The 27,386-nt window shown below is 38.1% G+C and overlaps 1 protein-coding gene across 12 annotated transcripts in view; it reads left to right on the plus strand.

Moving 5' to 3' along the window:
* Nucleotides 1–27,386, plus strand: part of ZNF280D (zinc finger protein 280D) — a 79,532-nt gene that overhangs the window by 24,371 nt on the left and 27,775 nt on the right. For 8 of the 12 annotated variants that reach the window (XR_013347407.1, XR_013347408.1, XM_077829265.1 and 5 more), the window contains 6 exons: nt 9,085–9,150; nt 9,254–9,624; nt 15,371–15,488; nt 20,596–20,763; nt 22,442–22,551; nt 24,120–24,349. Coding sequence is in view for 10 of the 12 variants with exons in the window: in XM_077829265.1 (XP_077685391.1) it covers nt 9,085–9,150; nt 9,254–9,624; nt 15,371–15,488; nt 20,596–20,763; nt 22,442–22,551; nt 24,120–24,349 (1,063 nt within the window). In the remaining 2 variants the exon portion in view is untranslated. The remainder of the gene's footprint in view (nt 1–9,084; nt 9,151–9,253; nt 9,625–15,370; nt 15,489–20,595; nt 20,764–22,441; nt 22,552–24,119; nt 24,350–27,386) is intronic. The other 4 variants (XM_077829262.1, XM_077829263.1, XM_077829261.1 and 1 more) reach the window with 3 other exon arrangements.

Genomic DNA, 27,386 nt, shown 5'->3' on the forward strand with positions numbered 1-27,386 from the left:
ACATAAGAGAAAAGGTTTATCAAAACTTGTTTTGCCTTTAAAACTAACTGATTTACTAAACAAAGGAAGTACCTGTAGTTAGTGAATTGAACTGATCATTTCTAGTCGCTGTGTCCTTCAACATTTTAGAACTAGTAGGTCTCAGGCTTCCACATCTAGTTTTTATTCATAGATTGAAGAGAAAAACAAGCTTTTCTGTGTGGTGAGCTTTTAATTGGTTTCTTAACTTTGAATGAATTTTGAACATTGATCTGAACTAGTAGAATAAACTGAAATGAAGAAAATATTCCTTTGCACCTGGTAAAGAGGCTAATCGTATCAAAAGCTGGTTTAGCACTTGAACAGATTCTGGTTGCAGGTGCTTAACCAGTGATTTCTACCAGTTCAGTGATTTCTTTCTTTAAAAGCTGGGAGCAAATACATTCGGAAACATGTTGTATGTCAGTTTCCAACTTACAGTATTTGAACACTTAGAAATATTAACTTTCATATCAGTAACCTAGAGGTATAAATACCTTTTTATGCACATTATTTTTTCTGGCTAGGTTTGTATTGAATGATTTTGTGGCTGAGCCATGTAATTCTTGGCTTTCCTTTACTCCTAAGGCACTGTAGGATAACATGCCCTACCATACTGCTACTTAATCTCAGCATGGTTAACAAATAAGTAAAGAAGAATCTAAACATAGAAACTGTTCTTCTTCAAGCAGTTGTATATGTGTATTCTACTAAGATGTTTGTGCACCTGGTGTGCTGGAGTCAGAGAATTTTCTGTAGCAGTATCTATCGGGGAGGAGCTTGTGCTCTGCACCCTGGCTCCTTCTGAAATTATATAAGATTGACACCACCCTGATCTCTCCAGTGCCTTCTCACCACCTGTGCCTGAGTATGAGTTCCCCATGCAGTTTACCTCACTTTTTTTTTGGTCTGGGTAATCCTGTTAAATATTAGGTGTTAGTTCCTGCCAATAGCTAGTTTTCTTTACTGTTTTGATTGTTTTTAGTCAGTGGTTAGTTTTTGATGCAAGTACTGCCTGTCATGTGAGGTGTCTGTTCTGAATAGTGACCCCCACATGTGCTGCTTTTTGGCCTTGGTGCGGGACACATTAAAAAGATGTGCAGAATCTGCCTTTCTTTCAGGTAAAGAATGCAGATTTCTAGAGCTCTGCGCCTCAAGCAACACCTCATGGCACAGGATCTGCCTCAGTCTTCTGGCCGTCGATGGATCACCCTGCCTCTCAGGGTGCTACAGAGGCTGCAGTGGTCGTTGACAAACTGCTGTACTCAGACTCTTCTTATCAGAGGGGGGGGGGGGGGGATTAGTCTTCCTCTCCGGGGCCACTCTGAAAGAGGATCCATAAAACAGACCAGAGCCACTCCAGATTGAAGGACTACTCTTCTTCTTCTTCTTCGAAGGAGGACTTGGAAAATCACCCCTGCTTCTCAGGATAGAGCCAAGTTGTCGACCCTTGTCTCCCTTGTACCATGATGGGAACGTATAGGTACTGTACCATTGATTCTGGTACTGTCCTGTGGGACAGCTGTTGAATCTGGTACCAACAGATACTGCTCTGGCCCCATTGGTACCAACGGACCTGCAAGCTTATGAGGTAGTAAAGGATTTGCTTTGACTCTCCATCCCAAACTCTCCTGTGGTGCCAGGAGTCCTTGGCAGTGGATGTGCCTCCTGCTCGTGGTGGTCCGTCTGGGTCCATGGCTTCAGAACAGAGGCTGTTAGTGGTGTCAGTGTTGATACTAAGAGAAACAGCGAAGATGTGATAGGCATTAATGCACACCATGTCAGTACTGGTATGTTTTTCAGCCTCTGCACAAGCATGTATCTTCTCACTTGGGTTTAATACTGGGGTAGCCCTCAGACTGGGCATCAGCCACAACTTGCACTTCAGCAGCAGCAGCAAGGTCTTTCCTCATACAAAGACTCCATGTGATTCTCTTCACATCTTGGGGCTTGTTTGCACTATTGACTACTATGCTGGCATCAGCACTGATATTGACTTCTTTCCAATGGGCCACAGATAAATAAAGGTGCCTAGTAGCCTCTTTAGGATTGGCACCCCCAGTTTCTGCTGACTATTCAGATAGCTCCTTGCAGTTGGGTTTGGAGTCTTCCTCCATGTCACTGTTCCCTCTGAGGTTTGGTCAGTCTATCAAGCCTTCTAGACCACCTACTGAAGGAGAGCATTGTATCAAGAATGGGACTGTTCATACAGCAAAGATAGCTCATCTTGACCTACTTCCTATTGGCTGCTGTAAATAATTGGGCCTGGTTGTAACTGGGCCTACAGATTTGCCTTAATTGTGGGTTCATCTGTAAAAAGTGATTGTAAGTTAATAAAATGTCACAATAAGCTGTAACCACAAATCTTTGGTAAGAAAAGGGGTGTGTGTGTGTGAGAGAGAGACTGAATTAGTCCAAACAAAAGGTCTTTTGACATAACTCAAGAATTGTGTTAAGATCATGCTTATTAAACAAAGTGTGGAACCAGAAATCAATGAACCAAAATTGGTATGTCAGGATATTAGGCCTAATCGGTGGACAAAATAAGGAGGGGATGGGCTATTCCACTTTCTACTCCTTCTTGGGGTCCTTAAGAGACTTTGGGAGAAAATTTGGCTACAGGACCGAGCTTCACGATCATGTCTGCTACCCTCACCATCTCCTGGGACCCAAGGACCTTTTTCATCCTGATTCTGGGAGATGTCCTGACCAGGCCAGAGAAAAGGGATGCAGATGACATCTCCTCTGCTACCAGCTCCGACTGAATCCCAACCACCATCTGGAATGTGACACTTTCTCTCCTCTCTTCGCCTGATGTGTCCTTTTCCTTCCTCACCTTATGTCTTCACTTCTCTTTCTCCTCTTTCCTTCTGTTTAATAAGAGTCTGGCTTAGCCAGCCAAGGTTGTATATTTTGCAACATTGCTGTAAGTCTGTGACTAGAAAGGCAGTGCCCTAAACTGCCCGATGCTGTCACAAGTTTTCCAGGTCTCAGAGTGACTAATAAGACCATGTACTCTCACTGTTTTTTTCCAGCAGTGAGGTTGCAAATAGAAGCCAACATCAGAGACAGAAGCTGTTTTTTCTATCTTTGCTGTACTTTCTCTCCCCTTTTTGTATTTTGTCTTGTTTTGTCTTCTAGGAAAAGGTGTTTGACTTTAACAACAACAGCGCCAGCCAATCTCGGCTAATTTTTTCACTTTTCCTCAAAAAGGACAGTTATTACCATCTTTAATACCATCCAAGAGATTGTAGAACAAGGTGGCTTTTTTTTTTTTTCCCTTCTAAAAGACCCTCCACTTAAGGGAAACAACGACTGTTGTTAAAATGAAAACCGTATTTACTACTGTACATTTCAAATGCTTTAAATATTGTCCTTTTCTGTGCCTTTAATAAAATGTTAAAAGTATTTTTAATGGTGTGTTTGCCATGGTACTAAGCACTGCTTAGGTCTCTATACCAAACCCTGAACCTTATCGAACAGTGTTTAATTTTGCACAGTTCGAGTCATGTTAATACCTTTGACTCTTTGGGCCCCTTTTGTTCCATTGAAGTTACTACAACCACACCTGTGACTTACACCCTTCTTCACAACCTAAGGATTCCTAAAGAGCCACTATAATGGTTTTCCAGGTTTCAGTTATCTGCATGCTGGAGAGGAAGCTCACCAGATTGTTCTGCTAAACACCATGGGGAGCCACTTACTTTGGCAGCATGTGCAGATACTGAGGAACCAGTTGTATCGCAAGAGGACCCACTGGCCTTGGTTAACTTGTTGTCCTTTGCAGAGGACTCAATGACTTCGGATTCCTCCTCCCCTGTTCCAGAGGATTTTCAATCTTACCAGGACCTATCAAAGAGGATGGCTGCAGTGTTGAGCATACAAGCTGAGCTTGTCCAAGAGAAGTTTCAGAGTAGCAGCCGTGTTAGTCTGTATCCGCAAAAAGAAAAGGAGTATTTGTGACACCTTAGAGACTAACAAATTTATTTGAGCATAAGCTTTCGTGAGCCACAGCTCACTTCATCGGATACATGCAATGTAAAATACAGTGGGGAGATTTTATATACACAGAGTACATGAAACAATGGGTGTTACCATACACACTGTAACAAGAGCGATCAGGTAAGGTGAGCTATTACCAGCAGGAGAGCAGGGCGGCGGGGGAACCTTTTGTGGTGATAATCAAGGTGGGCCATTTCTAGCAGTTGACAAGAACATCTGAGGAACAGTGGGGGGGAGTGTGAAATAAACATGAGGAAATAGTTTTACTTTGTGTAATGACCCATTCACTCCCAGTCTTTATTCAAGCCTAAATTAATTGTATCCAGTTTGCAAATTAATTCCAATTCAGCAGTCTCTCGTTGGAGTCTGTTTTTGAAGTTTTTTTGTTGAAGAATTGCCACTTTTAGGTTTGTAAGCGGGTGACCAAAGAGATTGAAGTGTTTTCCAACTGGTTTTTGAATGTTATAATTCTTGATGTCTGATTTGTGTCCATTGATTCTTTTACGTAGAGACTGTCCAGTTTGATCAATGTACATGGCAGAGGGGCATTGCTGGAACATGATGACATATATCACATTGGTAGATGCGCAGATGAACAAGCCTCTGATAGTGTGGCTGATGTGATTAGGCCCTATGATGGTATCCCCTGAGTAGATATGTGGACAGAGTTGGCAACAGGCTTTGTTGCAAGGATAGGTTCCTGGGTTAGTGGTTCTGTTGTGTGGTGTGTGGTTGCTGGTGAGTATTTGCTTCAGGTTGGGGGGGCTGTCTGTAAGCAAGGACTGGCCTGTCTCCCAAGATCTGTGAGAGTGATGGGCTGTCCTTCAGGATAGGTTTTGGCCGTTTTTCAGGTGGCAGCCCCTGGGAGGGTAGCCCTCCTTCTGAATGGGGCTCTTTTGGAACCAGAAAATACCTTATGGCACATACCAGCCTCCTTGGCACCAATAGCTAAGCATACAGACACATTATATCATGTTCCGATGCAAGGCTTCGGGTACTTTTGTTCCCACTCTGCCTCAAACTCCTTCATGGTCAGTGCTGTCAATGAGAGGTTGCATCAAGGGAGATTCAAATCAATTCCCAAAGAGAAAATCCAAGAGACTTGACTTAGGAGACAAAATTATTCCTCCTCTCTCCAGAGAATACTTCCAAGATATTGATGCACAACTTAAGCATTGGTGTTAGCACTTTTGTGATTTTAATGAACAGATCCCCACAAAGATGTGAACTTAGCTTAATCCAAAAGAGAACCCATCAGAAAACAGGAAATTGACACTTGCGGAAGTGATGCATATGGTCAAACATTTACCAAATGGTGAACCAACTGGTCTTGACAATATTTCATCAGAACTCCTAAAAAATGGTGGCCTGGGTTTAGGTTACTAGTTTCATAAAACTGTCTTAAAAGTTTGGGAAACCAGTCATATTCCAGAAGATTAGAAGAGGGGCTGCATCATCCCGCAAAAAGGAGAGGGATCAGTTTGCTCAAACTATAAGGGAATAACACTGCTCTTAGTCCCAGAGAAAATGTTTGATTATACTACTGAACTAACTGAAATACTGTCTCAGCCCAAAAATGAGAGACAGCCAGTGTGGATTCTGTACAGGCTGATCTAAAATCTGTCTTATATATATACACTGTGCAGAATGTTAATGAAAACATGATTACAGAAACAAAAGGAAGTTTAATACCACATTTATAGACTTTGCATTTACTTTTGATTCGGTGCACGAATCAGCACTGTGGGTACTGCTATGAGTCTGGAGTGCCTGAGGACTTAGTATGCCTGGTGGAAGAACTGTATTGCAATACATTTACCTCTGTGAGGGTCAATATTTGTATTATAAACTGGTTTTCATTAGATTCTAGAATATGCCCAGTACGCATAATCTCACCTATGTAGTTTATCGCAGCAGTTCTCAAGTCTCTTTCCAGACTACTGTATCCTTTTCAGGGATCTGATTTGTCTTGTGTACCCGAAGTTTCACCTCACTTAAAAACTACTTGCTTACAAAATCAGACATAAAAATACAAAAGTGTTACCGGACACTATTTTGGAAAAATTACTTACTTTTTCATTTTGGCTGTATGAAATTTTAGTTCTGATTTCGCTAGTGCTTTTTAATAGCCTGTTATAAAACAAGGCAACTATCTCTAGATGTGTTGATGTATCCCCTGGAAGTCCACTGTGTACCCCACGGGGTACATGTACCATCTGTTTATAGTTCTGATAGACTATCTGATGACAAAGCTGATTGAGCCCAAAGTAGGTGAAGTGAAATTTAAAGATCAATCTTTAGAGGATCTTAAGTATGTGGATGATATTGTCTTACTTGCAGAGACCATTCTTCTTAGTGTATGTGGAACTTGCCTCAGGTGGCACGTGACCAGGATTCATCACTGAATTTGGTATGCTTGTTGGATCATTAGTGTCCCTGGCTTGGGCCGGGGTACTGACAAGGAGTGTGAGATGAATGCTGATCCATGCCTCCTGAGAGACCATTGACAAACTACAGCTGGTGCTAGAAGAGCTGCAAAAAACTGCAGAATCTATGGGACTTAAGATCAATGATGATAAAACCAAAGCTGTGTGTACCTCTGATAAAACAGACATGAATGGCCTACTGACGCTGCATGTAATGATGCTGAATTGGTAAACCGTTTTATCTATCTTGGTAGTTGGTTGATAGCAGGAGGTCCTATAGCTGAAGGAGTTACACATAGGATCAGTCTTGTGTCTGCGTCATTTCAACATTTTCAAAAACCTCTTTGGCCGGCAGGATGTCTGTGTAACAACCCAAGATACAAGTGTTCAACACACCAGTAATGACAACTCTGTTATGTGGAGCAGAAACATGGCTGTTAAAAATACTGGAGGAGAGGAAATAAGTTTTCAGTGTCAAAAGTTACGATGTATCAAGATCTGTTGGTTTGACTTTTGTCACAGATGAGGAAGTATTTAGATGATCCTAGCAAGTTGTAGTTTTGCACCTTTTTGAGAACAAGATGGCTGCAGTGGGATGAGGTAACGTCCAAAGTACAGAAGCAGGTACGCTTTTACAGAATTTTTATGGAGCTGTGGTTGAAGAAAGTAGAGCACCAAGAATGTGGTTGGAAAATGCAATTTTGAGGGATTTAAGAAGGCTAAACCTTTCCATATGGACACTTGCTGAAGAAAGAAGACATGCAAGGGACCATTCAAGATCGAAGTCTATTTTACATGCCACCATGGCTACATCATAGCCAAATGAATCTGCTGCTTCCTTTCTCCAAATATGCATAGGAAACCAGCAGGAATTGTTAGCAAAACATGATTTTGTAAACTGGGATGCAATGTCTAAGTTCACTGACAAGCTGCCTGGAGATGTAAGGGAGGAGTTACGGGCTTTCTTGGCAGAAGCCGCTTGGTGGCCAAGACCTCAGTGCAGTTGGCACTCGATGTGGCAGATGCTTCTTACGGGGGATTGCGCAGTAAAATGAGGAGAAGCTCATAGTTTCCTGAATGGAATACGCCTATGAACTATGTCTCAAAGAACAGTTACATTGTAAGTAAATTACCATTTTTCCTCCCTCCTTAACCTTTTCCCAAACGGTGCTTATATAGTGAGCTGTGCTAGTTTTGTGGGCAGGGGAAGCCTATATATCCTCTTTTAGCAAGTGGTTTTCTGTCTGCCTGCCTGCCTGCCTGCCTGCCTGTCTGTCTTAGGTAATGTCATCCAGAGGAGTACTGGTATGATAAATTTATGGATTACTATACTGAAACAGACCAAAGGTCCATCTAGTCTAGTAACCTATCTCAAATAGTAAGCAGTACCAGTTGTTTCAGAGGAAGAAACTCTGCAGTAGGCAGCTGAGGAATAATTTTCACCCAGGAAAAGCTTCTTTTAACTACCAATAGTTAGAGGTTGGCTTATGCCCTGAAGTTAATAGTTATTATTTTTTTGTTTTAACTTCTGTATATTCTTGTTAGTTATATAAACATCTAATCTTTTATAAATCCTGCTAAATTCTTTGCCTCAATATCTTGATGGTGAAACTAACTTACACTACTTGTGCATTTTGTGTAAGTGTTCTTTTTTGTTTTGAATTTGCCACCTTTCAGTGTCGCTTTATGTTACAAGTGAGATTGAATAGAAGTTCCTGATCTAGCTTCTCTATACCATTCATTATTTTTATACTCCTATCATTTCCCCCTTTTATTCATCTACTCTCTAAGGTAAAAGATTCCAATCATTCCAATCTCTTCATAATATTTTTTCCATATTCATAATTTTTAGTGCTTGTTTTTGTACCCCCTCTATTTCCGCTCCAAACTTTGAGTTGCAGTGACTATAACTGAACCGTATACAGGGTGAGAGTATGCCGTTTATTTGTATAATGGTATATATTTTGGTAGTACTCTCCATCTTGTTCCTTGTACAGCCTAATATACTACTATGGATTTTTCTCTTCTGTTGGAGATTGAGCTCTCTGCAATGATGATCAGATCTTTCTCGTAAATTGATAGTTAATTTAGAATAAGTAGTTCAAATTATTCCTCCCGATCTGTCTTGAATTGCCAAATGCAAAGTAATTAGTTGTGGAGCGGGGAGTTTCCTTCCTCTTTTTGGAATGTTTTTTCAGAATTCAAGAAACTTTTTCTAAGAAATAATTTATGAATGTATTCACTTTTCTTATTTGTTTCCACTGTCTTCATTAAATTTTTGTGTAATGGTCTACGTAACCAACACAGCTAAACACTTATGGATTCTATGTAGCAGAGTTTTGCTTTCCTATCTACATTTCTAGAGAACTAAAATTTGACATGATTTGGTGAATTAACTTTCTCAAGAAGAAAAATCAGGAGTCTCAAGATCTTTATTTGTACAAATAGGATGATGATGCAGATTGCTTTATTGGGTGTTTATTTTAGAAATGGCATTCAAGTTTTTAACTGAAAAAAATCTGTTGGCTTTTGCTACCTTCACATATAATGCTGCTTTTAATTTTTGTTTTTATTTTAACTTCACTTCAGTTTTTGTAACTTGTCACTGGAATTAAGACACAAATGTAACTTTTAACAGATATATTGAACAGAGTCAACCTCAGCTCATCACGAACGGGGATACAGAATGGTGCACCTAGTAGAGGTACTACATTGTCCTAATATGGTAATTTAAAAAAAAAAAAAAACTTAATGAAACATCCAACTGTAATACTATGTAATGATTATTCTGGAATTCTGTGTAACAGGTACAGTTACTACGTTCAAGCCTGCCAGTCAACACTATACAACTCCTGCATCCAATCCGGGTGCTGTCACTGCTTCACCAGTCTTTCAGTCTGTATCCAGACCTGCAACTAGCTCTGTAGCCGTTCAACCGTTGTCTAGATCAGTGACTGTTTCAGGAACTTCACAGACGCTACAGAGACCTGTTGCTGGATGTTTATCAGCTCAGCAGATACCCGGGTCAAATTCTGGAATATCACAGCCTGTTAGCAGACCTGTAACCGTTCCAGTAATGACACAGCCAGTATCAAAAAATATTACAATTCCTGTAATGGGTCAACCCGTACCGAGGCCAGTGGCTACAGTAACAGCACAACCTATAATATTAAATCAGGTAAATTCTTATAGTAACTTATAAAGCTTAAGGTTTAATTGCAGTTAAATTAATGAAGTACAAGAAGTGGATATTGCTTATTGTATAGTCACATCACTTCACTAAATTTTGGTTTCAAAGAACCTTGTGGTTTTTGTAGAAATTTACTAAACATGTTATGACACGTAGGTTCCCTTTCAGGAACTTTAGTATTAAATAGACGTTTTACTACACTGTGTTTGATGTTGTTCAATTTGTTTGAAGCTTAAGGCCTCAGTTTTTCAGAGACTCTGGCAGCTGGTTAACTTTACACAGGAGTAATTACATTGTCTTCAGGACAAGGTATATTTGTGTACAAAGTTCTGCATGTGCATAAGTGTTTGCAGGATCTGGGCTTTAGTAAAATTTTGATTCTCTATATGATGTAATTGTAAAAATAATTAATTACTCATATATTTTTCAAAAACTTTTGCAATGTTTTCCATTGTTTAATTTATTCCTACAGGAATGCTAATTTGAAATTTTCATTTTAATATTATTCTGCAATTTAATGAAGTGGATGTTTAATACTACTGCTTTCGAACAAAAAAGTAGAAAAATGAGAAAATAGCCTGAGTGACCAAATTGGTAGTCCAGTAGCCTGGGTGTATGGAATAGACTTCAGTATGTATGCTAGAGTTTGCAGCGCCATTATTTTATATCCAGTTTAAAAAGTTGCAAACAAGCTGATACCTAGGGTATGTCTACACTACAAATGACCTAAGTTATGTCAATGTACAGCCATGGCGGTAATTAAATTGCTTTTGCATGTTCATGCTGCGCTCCTTGTTTTGGTGGTGTGTCCCCTCACCAGGAGGACTCGCACCAATTTAACTGTCAGTGTGGGGCATTGTGGGATGGCTTCTGAAAGGCAGCAGCTGTCGATGTAGGCAACGCAGCATCGATACTGACGCTGTGTCAACCTAACTACATCGATATTGATTCTATGCCTCTCATGGGGGTGGAGTTATTAAGTCAATGTAGTGGGTGAGTTACATCAGTGGGAGTGACATTTTAGTAGGTTAGGCTAATGTAAGCTGTCTTACATCGACCTAACTCTGTAGTATAGACCAGGCCCTAGATATGTGGTAGTGTTCGGTAAACTTGTTTTTTTCCTCTCTTGTTGGTATTAATCTTAAAATGTGTTGCTAGATATTATTTCAAGATGCAGGGAGGGAGAATTTAGTATAAATTTACTAAATTCAAAATTTAGGGGAAATTGTAAACTTGGGAAGGTTCCATACACATTTTCAGAGAAACAAAATAACAAAAGTTTGTTTTTTTTGTGAGAAAATTGTTCAAGATCCTAAATCCCTGAATTTGTGGATTTCTGTGCATCCACAGAATGGTTGTCCCTACTGATAGCTTACTTTTTGTTTGTTTTGCTACTGGTAGAGCATCACTTAAGTCTTTTTGCATTCTTTTCTCTAGTTTTTTGTTGCAAATTCTCTTTTGTGTGTTGCTTTGCAAAAGACCATCATAGCAATAGTTGCTTATGCCTTTCACCCCTTCCCACAATATTTTTCTTTCTCTAATAATGAACAAAGAAGGAAAATATAGATGGAACAGTAATGCACTGCAGCTATGTGTTGCAGTGTCAGTATACATATCTTGTAATGTGGCTGTTTCTTTGAAAAGGAGGAAGTGTGCCTGAGTGATACTAAGACCATCTTCCCCATGAGGAGTCAGAGGACCCCAAATTGATAGAACTACAGGGATGAAACTGCTACAGACCCTTCTGAGATTGAGTGGTGAAGGTTAAATTCTCAATGAGTGAGATAAAGAGGTCACATTTTTTCACAGTAGAGGAAAAATCATCAGAGGAGAGAAATCAGTTTGCTAAGAATTTGTAGTTAGTACCCAGGTCTAAGAGCACCATTCCTTTAAATATACTGAATTTAGGACATCTGGGCAGGGTGGTACTTAAAGTAGTACTGTTTAAAAATTTGGACTTTACTGAGGAAATGCAAGGTAGCGAAGCACATTCATCCAACTTCTGAAAATTGTAATGGGCACTGCAACCAAATTCCAGACAAATTCAGATACCTGTGGTTGTCACAGCTTTCTTAGACTTATATGACTAGAAATCCGAGAGAGAGGACTACACTTTCAGTGTAAAAAACAAATGACTGATTCCCCTGTTGAATGGGAAATCTGTTTACGCCATTAAAGTGTCTGAGTGCAGGTAGCTAGCATCAACGTTTTAAAATGTGAAAATTTGGTATCCTTCTTAAGATTATTTGCTAAATCTACTGTTCTTCTCCCCTCCCCCCCCCCCCCTTTAGCCATCTAGGATAAAGTCTTCTTTTAGACAAGGATACCAATTAAAGTGTTCTGTTTGTGTTGGGTAGTTAAATTCCTTGCAGATTCATTATGGAAGAATCCAGATTCAAAATTTTCAGTTCTCAGCAATTTGTCAATTAGATTGCTTTTGGTGTGAGACCCCCTTTTAGGCACAGCTGATGAAATGGATTGGCTAAAGCTAATTACTTAACAACAGTAGTCCCAACTCTTTGAGAGATAAGGGATTTATGGCTATACTGGACCAAACTCCTAAGGATTGTTGGGAGGGTAATAATCTCCTTCAAAGACATGCCAAAGACATGCCAACCATAGCACACTAGTTTTGGGAGTCTTCCTGTCTCCATGGTCAAGTTCTGAGATGGAGGTTTGGTTCCAGTAAGACTTTTCAGTTCTTGGGCAAGTCAGAGAACAGGCTCAGTGATGAGGCAGAGGCGTATTCTGACTAACTTGTATCAGTGTGTCCCGTTTCTTCACTGACTAGAGATTCTTACTTTAAGAAGTTGTGGCCAGGGATCCTAGCTGAAATCAGGTTCTCAAGATGACAAACATGGATTATAAGTGTAAACATCAACATGTATTAAACTCTGGTGGTTGTTCTTTGTATTTGCAGATGCAGGAACTCATATCAACCTTGCATCTGACCTTTCGCTGAGGTCATAAAACTGGTGTTTAAAGCATGCTTTGAGGTATCTACCCAACAGAGATTGTGACTCCTAGGCATTGGAAGATATTGATTCATTCTGCACATGAAATGACTGAACCAGTTTGTGCAAAAAGAACATTTGAAAATGGAGTTTTCATAGGTTGTCATTCTACCATGCAGTTCAGAGGATATCATGGTCTCTAGGAATATCCATCTCACCTCTTTTTACATTCTCCCTGGCCAGATAACTTCATTGTGTGCTGGGAAATATACATGTGCTACCATTCATCCCAACAAAAGCATCTTGAATTCTCTCCAAAATAATGATGCTAACTTCAGTAACATTTTGGAAGTGTGGCTATAGAGCCTTGGTGGCTATAGAACCATAGTAAGATGGTTGATTTGTATTAGGACATAAAAGACTTCAATGGAGCTATTGTATCAGCTCATGATCTGGCCCATCATCTTTCAAGTGTAGACAGTATGCACAGTCCTCCACACCTTCTTGAAGCTTAGGTTGATAATGAACAGGTCAAAGAACTCTGAAAATTAATCCCAAATCATTAGTAATATTTTTAACATAACCAAAAGAATAACTTCCATTTTTTTCAGAGCTGCTGTTAAAGATCAGTCTCAATTTGGTAAGGTTGGATGAGGAGTTGGTTTGAGGAAAGGAAGACTTGAGGGGTTTTTCCTTTGAGTCATTCAGGGTCTACATTGAAGGAATTTACAAAAAAAGATTCCCACAGATGTGTGCTCTCATTCTGTTGAAATCTGTCTTGGCACTGGAGGGGGCCTCAACTAGACAAGTCATATTTGTTTCTAGCACTGTTAATTAGACTTGCTTTCAGCAGGCTTAATCAATGTAGTGGTATAAATAGGTAGTAAAAATATAACAATTGCTATAGTTGCTACAGGGTTGTCTTGTGAATGGAAAGGTACAACTGTGAGTGGGACGTGTTTCATGAGGTCTTTATATCAAAATCTGGTCTACCCTATGAAATATTTTGATGAATAGTGAAGTCACTTGGAAAACGGAGTTATCATTGTCAAGTTTTCAGTTTCATTATGTAAGTTGGAGGAATGGGTGACGAGGACACATTTTTTCACAGTAGAGGAAAAATCATCAGAGGAGAGAAATCAGTTTGCTAAGAATCCATTTGTGGATACCTTCAACATACTTCAAATCTGCTGGCACAAGTCACTAGAGGAAAGAAAGACATGGGACCAAAGTCATGTGCCTTTTCCAGATTATCTTCTTGTTGTGGCAAGCCTTCTTACACAGGCTCTCATTTTGCCTTATATTCTCCCACAGTTTTAATCCAGTGCTAAGTAGGACTCTGCTCTTTCAGCCTTTGGCTTCTTTTCTTTTTAAAGGAACTGTTTTTTTAAAAAATACTCTGTGTGCTAGGGGAAAAAATGCATCTAGGTATCTACATGAAACTGGTATGCTGAGAAAGGGAAATAAAATCAGTCAGTTTTTGATAGGGAAGAGTTGAGGACAAGCTTGGATTTGGGTTTTGGCCTTTTTTTTTTAACATTGCCGTTAAGTTAAAACTAAAAATGAACCCAGCTCTATCATCTGGTTGTTCTTAATTTGTTATGCTGCTTCTGGAAATTGCATATATGCTACATAAAGTTTTTGTGTGGAATGGCCATTTGAATGAATTGGCACTTGTGACATGGCAGGTACCATGTGAACATTTTAAGACCAGTTTACTTTGTGAATGCTTCTGGTATATAACTGAGAAGACATTTAGAATTTCAGTGGTTATTGTTGGCTTCAGAAATAATGCACTGGGAAGAATTAAGGTGTGTAGGTTTTTATGTTGTTGAATATGCAGCCACAAACACAGTTTCTATTTTGAAGGTTATATTTGGTACTAGGAAGGCATATACTTTAAATGAGAACTTCAGCTCTGGAAAAAGGATAAAAACTGCAAGAAGACCCTAAAATTATGTGGGTCATGAGTTGTCTTCACCTGGAAATTTTCATCATTTTCATTAATCATTGACAATTAGCTCTTTTCTGGAATGCTCTAAACTGACTTCACTACTGCCTAGCTCACTATAAAAATATTGATGATATATTGATCCTTCTTTTATTATCACAAAATAATTGCCTTACCTAAGTACTGATTATGGCTTCTGAATCTTGGCTTGAATTGATGCTTGAGCAGGTGGCACTTAGAAAAAACAGAATAACTGATCTTGCTCTGTTTGTATTAAGAAGTTCCTATTTACTGTGAGTTGACATTGGGTTCTGATTTCTATCCTTTAAAATGCAGTTAGCTAGCTTCGTAAATAAGGAGTAAAGTCTCTGAATTTAAATTGAAAGTGGGCAAATGCTTAGAGAAAAAAATCCTCTTAATTAGAAACACTAGCAGATATAGGATAAATCAGCTAGTAAACTAAACTCTGTTTTTATTCCGATAAATAAATCAGTAGTATGCATACTTCCTCTAAAACGTACAGAACTTGCCATTCTGGCACGCGTGCGCACACACACACACAATAAATCAACCGCAGATGAACCAAACCAGGTTTTAATTGTTTTAAAAGAATTTATATTATTATTTTGGCAGATGGTAATTATAACTTCAGTATTTACATAAGGAGCGTTTAAATTACCTGAATCCAATTGTAGTTACAAAAAACAAGCATATGATACTGTAACTTGCATTTGTATATTGATTTTTTTTGTATGCAAATTTCAAAATGCTTTATAAAGATTAAGTCCCAATTTTCCCCTCCTCCCTCCTTTTCAAAATGGCTGATTAGGGTTATATTGCGAGTTCTCCACAAGCTGTACCAAATAATACTTCAGGCATACTGTTCGGCTTGAGACAGAAGTCAGGAGTTCCTCACTACCAGAGTGGAGCAGCAGTGACTATGACAGGTGAGTGTGAGTGTATGTTAGTAAAAGCTTTTTTTTAAAAAAAAAAAAAAAAAAAAAAAAAAAAAGAGAGAAAGAAATGCAAGTATAGAGTGTTTTATATTTGGGTTATAATTTTAATAGAGGTTTCAGAACACAGGATAGTTTTAGTGTTTGTAAAATAATAGTATTGGTGTCCATGTGACGAAGCAAGATTTGGAGCATTGCACTTAAAATATACTTTCCAATAAAGTCTTGCTCTTGTGAGCTCACACATGTTACACGATGACCTCAATCAATATGTGCTTGTGATTTTTGTCTGTCTATATAAAAAAAAAATTACTGCCAGACTCACTGAAATGACTTTTTTGGCAGGCAAAGGCTCATTTGCAGTATATGCAGTTCTCTCTGGATGACATCAATAAAAGTGTCTGTCAATCAGCCAGTGAGAGCCCATGGAACAACTTCCTGAGTCTGCTCAGTGGATTCCCTAGATGTCATTCTTTGTTTCCTGATTGCTATATATAGCAATTGGAGTAGACAGATCAAAGGGATCTGTTTTGAGAAACTGGGGAGGGGAAAGAATGCTTGTCTGGAGCCTCTAAAGTATTTTTTATTTTTTTTAAAAAAATATTATTATTTTTAGCTGCAGAAACTGTTATTTTGGCTGAATAAAATTGTATTTATTTGAAATACTGATTAGAACATCTAAAGTTAAATTACATTTTAGAATGAATAAGTGTGTGCTGTAAATTTAAACTTCCAATGTCAGTTATAAAGAACTGCATTTTTGTGGTAATTGAATGACAAACTTAATTGTTGGTCAGCCTATAATTCAATCTATAATGAAATATAATTGACAGTTTTTTGATCCTTCTACAAGATGGAGGACTAAAACAGAAGTGCTATGTGAAGCAGAAGGAGTAAGATGAAAATCTAACCAATTCTTGTTGGGGAGGTGGTGGTTTCATAAAACTTTAAATGGGGCACTCTCTCGCTCATCCTCCATCTGTTCCCAAATGAGTGAAGGGTGTGTTTTTTCCAGTAGTTATCCACACACGCTTATTGGTATAGTCTTCTTCACTCCTACCCCTCCCTTTTTCTGTGACTTATTCTAGCTGGGGTGAAGGTTGCTGCAAGTAGCTCTTGGCAAGATCAGGCACTTACCTACTTTATCAAGTGTTCAGCATTGTAGCCTTATCCAGCAAAGCTCTTAAGCAGGTGCTTAACTTTAAGCACTTGAGCAGTTTCATTGATGTCAGTGGGAAACTGAAAAGTTACGTGCATGCCTATGTGCTTTGCTGGATTGGAGCCAGAGTGCTCTGCACCTTCAAGGACTGAGCCCTTAAATGACTGTGAATTGAGGTGTCATGCAGTTCATACTAGGTATGTAAGTAGGTGTGTGGTCTGTGTTGGATTTAAAGATTAAAAGAAGAACTTAACATTGCTTATTTAAATTATTGAGAACAAAACTGCTTTTTGCCCCTTTCAGAAACAGAAGGAGAGTATAATAGAGTGAAATAAAATGTAGCAAGGAAAGCCTGCTGGAGAAAATTAAGGAACACGCAAAGGAAATTGATAGGCTGAGAGGAATACTTATTGAGCTAGTAAGCAAAAGTAGGACTGAGCTGTGTCGACTAAATTGAGAACCGTGTGTGCAGTAGTAAGGACCTGAGAGCCAACACAAATAGGTGTTCAGTTTCATATCACATGTGAGCTCCACAACACCAAAACCTTTAATGCAAGTGAGGGAAAGGCAGCAGGAAGTTTTTAGCATTCAAGCCTGCCTGTTTGCCGAGAATTCTGGAAAAATCCTGACTCACGTTTTTAGAAAATATAGTTAAAATCAAGTACACCGAGGACTTATCAGGAAATATCAGGAGTTTTCATGTTAATTCATAAGAATTATTAACATTCACCTTTATCAGAAATAATCTTAGATAATTAAACAAAAATCAGTTACAGGGAGATAATTTACTGACTGTAAATTGTTCAAGACCCAGAACAAGCTTAAAATAATTTTGTGTACAGATTGTTTTAATCTATTATGTGTGTGGGGGAAAGGGAGTAAATACTTTCCACTTGTTAATAATAAGGGCACTTTGAATTTTTTTTTTTAATTTAGTATTGCTTGTATTATTTACGGAATTGAATACTGGGAAACTCAAGTTAGAATCGTTCATGGTAGCAAGTGCTGAAAATTAATATTTTGGCTAAAATAGAAAATCTTGGTATAGCCAAAAGTAAATACTTATACATACCTGTTTAAAAGCAGGTGGTGTGATTCTTTCTGAAGTGTTACTTTTTAAAGTTAAAAATCTGTAGCCCAAAATATAAACTGTAGGCCTGAGTCTTTCTTCACACTGGTGTAAATTGCAATTCGTTGTAGTCATTCGAATTTTACCAGTGTAAATTGGTCTGAGAGGAGGATTGGGCTATGGGTGAGAGGTGTTGCACCAATATATGTATTTATTATCAAACAGTGAGCAGCTATCCTGCTCAGGTGACTATTGATTCAGATTTCACAAGCGTCTTAGTAATTACCTCTAACTACTTTGTTCTCCAATTCAGAAAAGCACTTGAGCACATGCTTAACTTTGAGCACAGACTTCAGTGGGACTTGTGTGCTTAAGTGGTCTCCTAAAGCCAGACCTATGTCCCCATCCTGCAATCTCTTATGAATGTGCTTAACTTTACTACTATGAGTAGTCTCATAGAAATAAAAGTTAAGCATGTTCGTCAGTGTTTGCAAGGTTGAGACCATGTAAATTGGTGATTGTCCTATCAAATTTCCTAGTTTTCAGATTGGCAACCAGTTTTACTGATTATTACACAGTGTTTGGAATTTTTTTGTTTAAAATAGTATTTTTCACAGTATAACTGCAGCTGTTCTTCAATGTGCATTTGAATTCTGTTCTTATCTATTATTGTAAACAAGTTCTCCTACTCTTAGAGTGGCTATTCTAAAAGAGACAACTTAATAGAATTAACTTGACTCTTACAGTGTAGCACCACAGAAAACAATCCCATGCTAATTTGAGCATATGTACTCTCCTACTGTTTGTGTGACTCCTAGGAACATAATTGGAGTTGCATGCAACCATGTGAGAATATAGAATTCTTAATGGTGTATATTTTTCTTGGAACAAATCAGAAGGTTTTTTTTTAATTCCTTATTGGTAGGAAATATTACAAATTATATTAAAACTTGATTTTCCTCTGACACACATGACTTTGAAAAAAATTGGTATTTTATAGGAGGTTCCACTCAGTCAGTTCAACCTGCATAGCCAATTATACAAATACATCTAATGGTCACATCTACAAGAACAACATCCATTGTTGGTCACAGGCCCGTTGCACAAGTAAATTCAGTGGTACAGAAGAAGACAAATTTGGTACCAGCTCTACAACAGCCATTGCTAATGAATGCACGGAAGCCCCAGCAAGCAGCTCACGCACTTAGCAGTGCATGTATAAGTAAACAAAAGCACTAAAAGAAAGATAATACCCAATGAGTAGCCCAGATCTGATTTAGCCATTTTTAATTACCTTGGGCAAAAGTTGCATAAACTGAATGGAAAATGCGTGTTTAACATGTTCACTTCAGTAAGTGACTGGGTTTGAATCATTAGAAAGTATGACTGCAAAACAGCTTTTTAAGCTGGTGAAGTATAAAAGTCTAAGTTGAAAGTTAAGTACATTCTCATTTACATGGGGCATAATGAAGGCAGTTTTCAATAGGCATTAGGCTCTTTGTATTGGAGAGACAAGGTGGTGAGGTAATATCTTTCATTGGTCCAACTTCTGTTGGTGAAGAAAACCATTTTTCAGGTTTACAGAGCTGAAGAAGAGCTGAAGTAAGCTCAATAGTTTCTTTCCCTCACCAACAGAAGCCGGTCCAAGAGAAGATATTGGACCCACCGTGTCTCTGTAATATCCTGGGGCTGACATGGCTACAACAATACTACGTACAATTTTTGTACTGGCATCCACACAACAGTCACATTAGCTTTAACAAAACTAGTTATTACAGCAGCGGGTCTCTTCTTGTATAAGTGGTGATGAATGTGAGTCAAAATTGCAGTTTAGGTGGGTGTCGCCATGTGAAGTCCTAGTTTCATTTTTTGTGAAAAAGTGAGCGCTTTAACAATTCTGCATGAGATCGGCTGTCCTTTCGTTGTTTGTAAGGAAAGATTAGAGGACAGATTCTCAGTTCTACCCAAGAAGTGCTGAATGCAGCTGGAGAGTGGAGAAGGGAGTGCACAGGACCTATTTTCTGTTCTCACCCTGTATGCCCACTTCAGGAGTGTTTCTATTGTTGGTCCTGTCCCCGGTATAGACTGTAGCAGTCTGAAAGCTGGTGTCTAATTTATTGTAGTTCCCAGTGGTCCTCAGGAACTGTCCTGGCAGCCAGGAACACACTACTGGCAGGTAGGGATTCCCCCACCATGCCTTCTATTTCCTAGTTTCACCACTGCGTTGAGTGGGTGATACTGGATGATTCTCCTATGCAGGGGGAATCTTCCAGTGCCAGATATGCTGGCTTTAGGGCAACTTGGCGCTGGAAAAAAGACACACGGCTTTTCTAATGGACTTAATCAGGCCACTGATCTACATGTATTTGAAAGTTGCTTTTGATATTTAGTATTTTTATAGGCAAGGGAGGAAAACATGGGATGAGAGAGATATAGGCAAGGGAGGAAAACATGGGATGAGAGAGAGATTCTGTTGAAGAGAAGAATGAAAAGGCACTTCCAAATGGTATGCATCGCAGTGACTAATGCTATAGCCATCTGTGGTTAGGTATGCAAATTAGGCCTGTGCTAGATGAAGAGGGATCAGAAAGACCAGGCAGGTCCTTTAGTTAGGCTGCAGCAAATATATGAGGTGTCTTAAATGAGGGGGCTTCAGTCTATTTTCTTACTCATTCACACCACATTGACTTCAAAGTATTGGTGGCTGACTCAACCAAACATAATTTTTCTAACTTTTAAACAGCTTATTGGGTAGAGAGATTTTAATAACTATTATTCGTTTAGACTTGTTTGTCCATTAAAAAGTAGTTATCAGTAAGAGATTGGTAATATACTATGAAAAAACTGAGGTTCTTTAATTTAAACCGCTATAGGTCTGAATGAGAGTGGTTTTGTGTCTAAGCGTCCAGCTACTTCTGAAGCCAACAGTGTTACTCCAAAAAAGGCCAAGCCTAATGAGGTTGGTGCTGGAAGCAATTCAACTGTATCACCTTCAGTTAAATCTCCAACAGTAACACCATCACAAAATGTTTCTTCAAAAGGTAGGGTAGATTAAATGGTCTAGCTGTTAAATCCATGTATCTGTTCCATGGAAAAAGCTAGCACTAATGCAATGTTAAAGTTGAACGATCAACACTCAGAAGTTAAGGCAGAGTTAACTCAACAGCTCTGCCTGCCCCTTGTGCATATGCCTTAAAAGATGTTCTCATTTTATATAAGGAGGTATTTTTCTAATACTCTATATAATACACACTGGAGTCTTACAAATGTTACAGTATATTTAGTCTTCAGACTTGGCTTGTTTTGAGTCTCATTGATGTCTATAAAGCAAGCCAAGAATAAAGTTAACTGGTTCAGTAGTTGTGAAGATATGAATATTTAGAGTTCAGTGGCTCAGAGTTAAATCACCTTACCTTAGAATCTACATATAAAGAACTGAGTAGCAAATTAATACCTTTTTCAAAGATTAACCAAGATTGCAAAGATTCTCTGAGTACAGAATTTCCTGGTTGGAGCTGCAGCTGCAGAAATCCCCTCCCCCAAGAAAAAATCCTTTATAGCAATTTTGTTGATTTAGTTTGAAATACCTTCTTTTTTTGCGCTCTGATAGGCCTCTCCCTCCCTCCAAAAGGAGATGAATTCTAGGTGTGTTTAAATTAGCATATTCATTGAAACAATTTGGCAAAACCTACGTGAGTTTATGAAATGTTTGTTGACCCAATTCTTCATTTTTTTGCCTCCCCCCCACCTTCCAAAATGAATAATGTTGCCCAGTTCTTCTTATAAGGCGGTGTGTTGACCGTTGTGACTTTTGGTCATAGTCTGGCAGATTACAGTTGACCTCAAATAGTTCATATGTATTCTTTTAAAAATAAAACCCTCTCCTGTGTTTATTCCTCCTTTTGTCTAAACTGCTTACCTAGATAGGACTGTATGCCAAAGAGAGAACTTCATCTACAGAGGCAGCTGGCTCTGATTTTGGTAGCTCCAAGAGAGCTTAAGCCCAGATATAAGCAATTGTCACTAAAGATGAGCTATTCCAACATTTAAATACAAACTGATTAGCAGGTGGCAAACAATTTTTATGTTAATAAGAGAAAACACTGTTCTCTCATGAATGGGGGGCTAGGTGCCTGAGATACCCATTTATTCTCCATGAACCTCAAAGACACCTTAGGTCAGCACGAATGATGCAGCTGAATAGGCCTAGGTTCCAACTACCAGGCAGAGCGAACAATACTCTCATCACTATAGCCAAGTGATGAAACTCCTTTCCAGAAGTGGTAAATCCTGTCCTGTTGATGCTGAGATCATGGTGTAAAATACATACATTCCTCCAAGAATTGATGCTCGCAAAACGAAAACACAAATTCGAAGTGCTGCACTATGCCCAGATTAATGGAGAGAGAAAATACATATTAACTTCAGGGCTATTGTGCTCTTAAAATCACTGCAGTAGCTCTGCATAAGGACCTTAGATAGGTAGATCATCTATCTCTTGTTATCTCTTTCACTCTTAGAGTATTTTTGGACATACAGTAATACTGTGTGCAAGTTGTCACCAAAAAGAAAGAGTAATTTTAATGGTGGTTGGAATTAATCTTTAATTACAGCCACCATTGCCATGGACTTCTAAGAGGTTCTAAGAGGTTTTGTCATAATTTACTGTTGTGATGGAGTGTGGATTTGGAGTCCTAATGTACACTTCACATTTTACAGGTACTAATATTACATCAAACAATGTTAAAAATGGAGCACCTTTTCCACGAGCTTGTCCAAAATGCAATATTCACTTCAATCTTATGGATCCTTTAAAAAATCACATGAAGGTAAAAGTTTTTTGTATTTGTGAAAAGTAATTATAAACATTTTGGGATTAAGCAAAGTTGTAAAACAAGTACCACATTTTTATGACAAGTTACAGATATTCTGCACTCTGGATATTTTCACCATGGGCCCAGTTCTGTGAGGTGCTGCATGTTTTTCACACCCATGAGCAAAGAAGAATGAAAAAGAAATTAGCAAAATGAGATTAATTTTCACCTGTTTTTTCATTGTTCCCGTACCTTTTGAAAGGTGCACACTTGCTTAGTCATGTGTAAATAAAAACCTCATAATGTATAGCCCAGTTCCGTGAGGGTCTTAGCACCTCATGTATAGTGTTGAGATCCTCAACTCCCATGCAATAGGAGTTCAGGCTCTTGAAGAATTTAACCCTAAATGCCTACAAATTACTGTTTGTACAGGCAAAATATAACCTCCTTCGTGGGCCAGAAACAGTGCCAAAAAAAAAAATCCTGTTTACAAAGGAGAGAAAATTACTCTTTTCCGCTCCTCCTCTCAGAAATGTATACATATTCAATTGCACCTTTTTAATTTTGATCCATTCGTGATCATTTTGTTAGAGAAAAGTAAAGTTCATTTGGAGAATTTAGTGCTGAAAGGTACTGTTGAAGAAAGTGGGTTTGTTTGGTTTTATTAACTTACACATTTTTATGAATAAAATACATCTTTAGTTAACCTAGTGGGATAAATATGTCAAGGACTGTCATTTCACCTACAGCAGTAAATGAGCTTATCACAAACTGGGGTTAGAGAAGTTAGTACTATGCAGCAAGGCATGTTGTTTAGCAAAAGTTGGCCTCTGAAGCATTCCAGTTTTGTTTACTGTTGGACAGCAATATAGCGCCTTCTATCTGAGGAACTCAAAAATTCTTTCTAAACATTGTTTTGCAATACTACTGTTAGATGTGTAAACATTATATCTATTTTAGGTAGGGAAGCAGAGGCCATGGATGGTAGATGACTTTCCCAGCTCCATGAATGAATTTAGACTATGGAAAGAATGCTGATGTCTTTATTATCAATTATCTGCTCTAATCAATGCATCACATTAGTGTTTTATATATACAATCAAATTTAAAAACAGTAAATACAGCTTTCTTCATAGTTGTCAACAAACTCATGCTTACTAATATTTTGTTTAACAAAGCATCTGTTTTACTCAGCTTAAATTTAATGTTAGGAGGGAGAATAGTTTCCTAGTTAATAAAATGAAGATTGGATAAATTTGAATTGTGCTGTACATTTCAGAATATTTTTTTTAATCAACATATAAAACGAGGTAATAATTCTGCCTTGTGATTTATGGTAGTCATATTAACATAAAAGAAAAAACCCTTTGTCAGTATGTTAAAATACTCGGTGTTTAATTGTCTAAATCCTATCCTTATATATTTTTGTATTTGCAATAACACAAGAGCAGATACCATCCAGAATAGACATAGGTAAGAGCAAAGTGAGAACATCTCCCAAAGTAATGGAAATAGAAATGCAGGTTAGCAAGGCTAGCATTTTTAGTGCAATTTGGTAACTTAGACGTGTGTCTCTTTTTCAGTATTGTTGTCCAGATATGGTAAATAACTTCTTTCTGGGAACGTCCAAAACAGAATGTTCAAATACACCAAGAAAGACTGCTGAATCTGAGAAAGGAAAATTGATCATGTTAGTTAATGACTTTTATTATGGAAAGCATGAAGGTGATGTCCAGCGGGTACAACAGGAGCAGAAGACTCATACAACTTTTAAGTGCTTCAGCTGTTTGAAAGTTCTTAAAAATAATATAAGGTATCTAAACATTCACTTCTGTAACTGCTAGATACTACACATTAGTAACAAAAACAAAATTAAAAGTCATGCAGTCACAATTGTATCTGGAATGTAATGATGCATTTTATGTATATGACTTGAAAATGAATGCTATAAAGTTACTTCAGTGTAAAGTAAAACTTAATTCATTTTTCACTACATGTGTATGTTTGGAACTTAAATTTTGTACAAATTAGAATGGCTAATTTTAATATCTCCAAGATAAAGAGTATTGTATGCTTTAATGAGTCTGGTTGTGCTAGTATGGAAGTTGAAAGAGCAACATATATTACCGTTTTACAATTTGCCCTCCAGATTGATGACATTAACAGTAGATTTCAGTATAATTCCCTTTAGGGGTCCATGATGAGTAATTGGTAGTGGTGTAACCAGTTTTAAAACTGTTCTTTTGATGGAATAACTTTACTTTCAAATGCAACAAAAAGCTTTCATAAGCTGTTTCAGTAGGTAGGCCAGTTTGTATCACAATTGCTTTGGCAGTTAAGGTCGTAGTTCTTTTTCATAAGACGCCTGTAAGGGAAGCTGATGTAGCAGAATGTAAAACTGAAAAATGGACTGGGCCTTCAAAGGGCACAGTCTACAAGTTTAAAATGAACAGGCTTGTGATAACATTAAACCTATATCGTTAAATAAAACAAAAGGTTCTTATAATTGCAGGCATTAAAATTGCTATTACACACACTTAAAAACTAAGTCACAAATACAACTACAAGTAATTTATCTTTTAAGCCCCTGGAAAATATTGTATGCTGTCAGACCTTCAAAGGGTTTGCTCTCATGATTTGGTAGTTGCTGTTGGCTATGGCATTTCCTTCCTTTCATTTATCTTTAAAAACTGTAAACAGTGTTTGATGTGGGTTGAAGAAAGTTGTTTGTCTTTTTCTGTGCATAATAGTTTTGCTATAAAAATAAGAGCCTCTCTTTTAGCTCATCTTGGAAATAGTCTATAAGTAGTAGTATTACATATAAGAATATTTTCATTTTAAAAAGATATTGTTAGTGTACAATAGTTAATACTTTGTTTAGTTGATTTATAGTATTTGACGTACTAATGGGTAACAAAATATTTTAGTAGATTATTTTCTTTTAAGTGAACATATTGGGTCTCTTACAAAGATACACTAGCTTATGGATTCCTCTTCTTGGGGCTTGTGCTTTTAGCATGAAACAGTCTAACATTCTCTTAGCTCTCAAAGTTACTTGGTCCTCAGAGGTACTGGTAGCTGTGCCCTCCAATCACCAGTATTCAGGCCTCTCTAGACTCTTCCTAGTAGTCATTCCGATCAGTCAAGCAAGTATCCTGTCACTGTCAACTCACCTCTGTTGCTGACTGCTACTCTCCTTATTATCTCTTGATTCATGTTAGTCAGAAGTTGCCAATATTCTCTTGTTGATTCTGTCCTGTAACCCTTCATTATTCCTTATTAAATTTTCTGTTTTAATAATTGATTTATATGACCCTAGTGCCTGAACCACCATCAAGCCACCTTGTTATTCGTATTATTATTGTACAGGTCTAAAGAGTGCTGCCTTGACATTGACTCTCTAGTTGGTCAAAAACGCAGCTAATTTCCTGAAGTTGCATAGCTAAAGCACCAGAAACCTTCACCTTCTGCAGTCTCTGGTGGACATGATGTCCGATAACATTAATGTTGTGCCCCAGCTACTCTCCTGTAGGATATGTTGGATTGGTGCCTGAGAAGTTTTCTCGAACTGTTTTCTTCTTACCATTTTGTGGATGAGCCATTGGTATGAAGGGAATCTCTGTTTCAGAGCATGATGGTGCCATCATTAAACATGTGGGTCTGTCACATCCATAGGCAAGCTTTTCCAAAGGTTAACAATTCTCACTGTAAAAATTTGCATTTTACTATCTAATCAGAATTTATCTATTTTACGTTTCCAGCCATGGGATCTTATTACGCCTTTATCTGCTAGATTAAAGAGCACTGTAGTGTCAGAAATCTTCTCCCCTTGTATGTTGTTATAGACTATAATGAAGTCATCTCTTAACCTTTTCTTGGATAAACTACATAGATTGAGTTTTTTTCATCTCTTACTGTAATACAGGTTTTTCACACCTTGAATCATTCTTGTAGCTCTTTTCTGAGTCCTTTCCATCTTGTCAACGTCCATTTTCAAGTGTGAACCAGAGCTAGATGCAGTATTTCAGTAATGGGCTCATGCAAGTATTATCCAGTAGTAATATCACCTACCTATTTCTACTCAATATTCCCCTGCTTATACATCCAGGGATCTTGTTAGTGGTCTTAACCGTGTCACACTGGGAGTTCATGTTCAATTGGTTATGCATCATGATGATTTTTCAGAAACAGGCTTTCCAAAATACAGTCCCCCATCTGCAAGTGTGACCTACATTTTTTTGTTTATAGATGTGACCTTGCATTTGGCTGTATTAAAAGACAGATTGTTCAAGTGAGACCACTTTACGAAGTGATCTAGATCACTCTGTAGAACTGACCTGACTGTTCCTAACTCTGAACAAACTTTATTGTTCTTTCAAAAGTTTACAACTGAACGTTGACTTAATTCAGCTTTCAAACTTTACTATGCAAAAGAAAAATACTGCTCCCCTCCTTTTTTTAGTAGTTTACGTTTAACACAGTATTGTATTGTATTTGCTTTTTTTCGGGAGGGGAGGTAGGGGTGTCTCTCTGCTGTTGCCTGATTGTGTACTTCTGGTTCCAAATGAGGTGTGTGATTGACTGGTCATTCTGGTGTTCATAACTCTGAGATTCTACTGTATGTACAAACAATAACATACGAACCCTCCTCCCTGTACTTTAAAGCTGATCTCTAAATAAAGCTCCTGAAAGTAGAGAGGAATTCAGGGGGATGGGATGGTTCTGTTGAATGACTTTTACTTTTTGGTTTGTGGAATATGGGCTTTTAGGGGCATGCACATGGCCCCTCCATTACTCCAGAAGGTTTCATGGCAGCATACTCAGGGACATGACTCCTACAATATGCTTGT

This window comes from Eretmochelys imbricata, chromosome 10 (genome assembly GCF_965152235.1).
Source record: "Eretmochelys imbricata isolate rEreImb1 chromosome 10, rEreImb1.hap1, whole genome shotgun sequence".
Classification (NCBI taxonomy): Eukaryota; Metazoa; Chordata; order Testudines; family Cheloniidae; genus Eretmochelys; species Eretmochelys imbricata.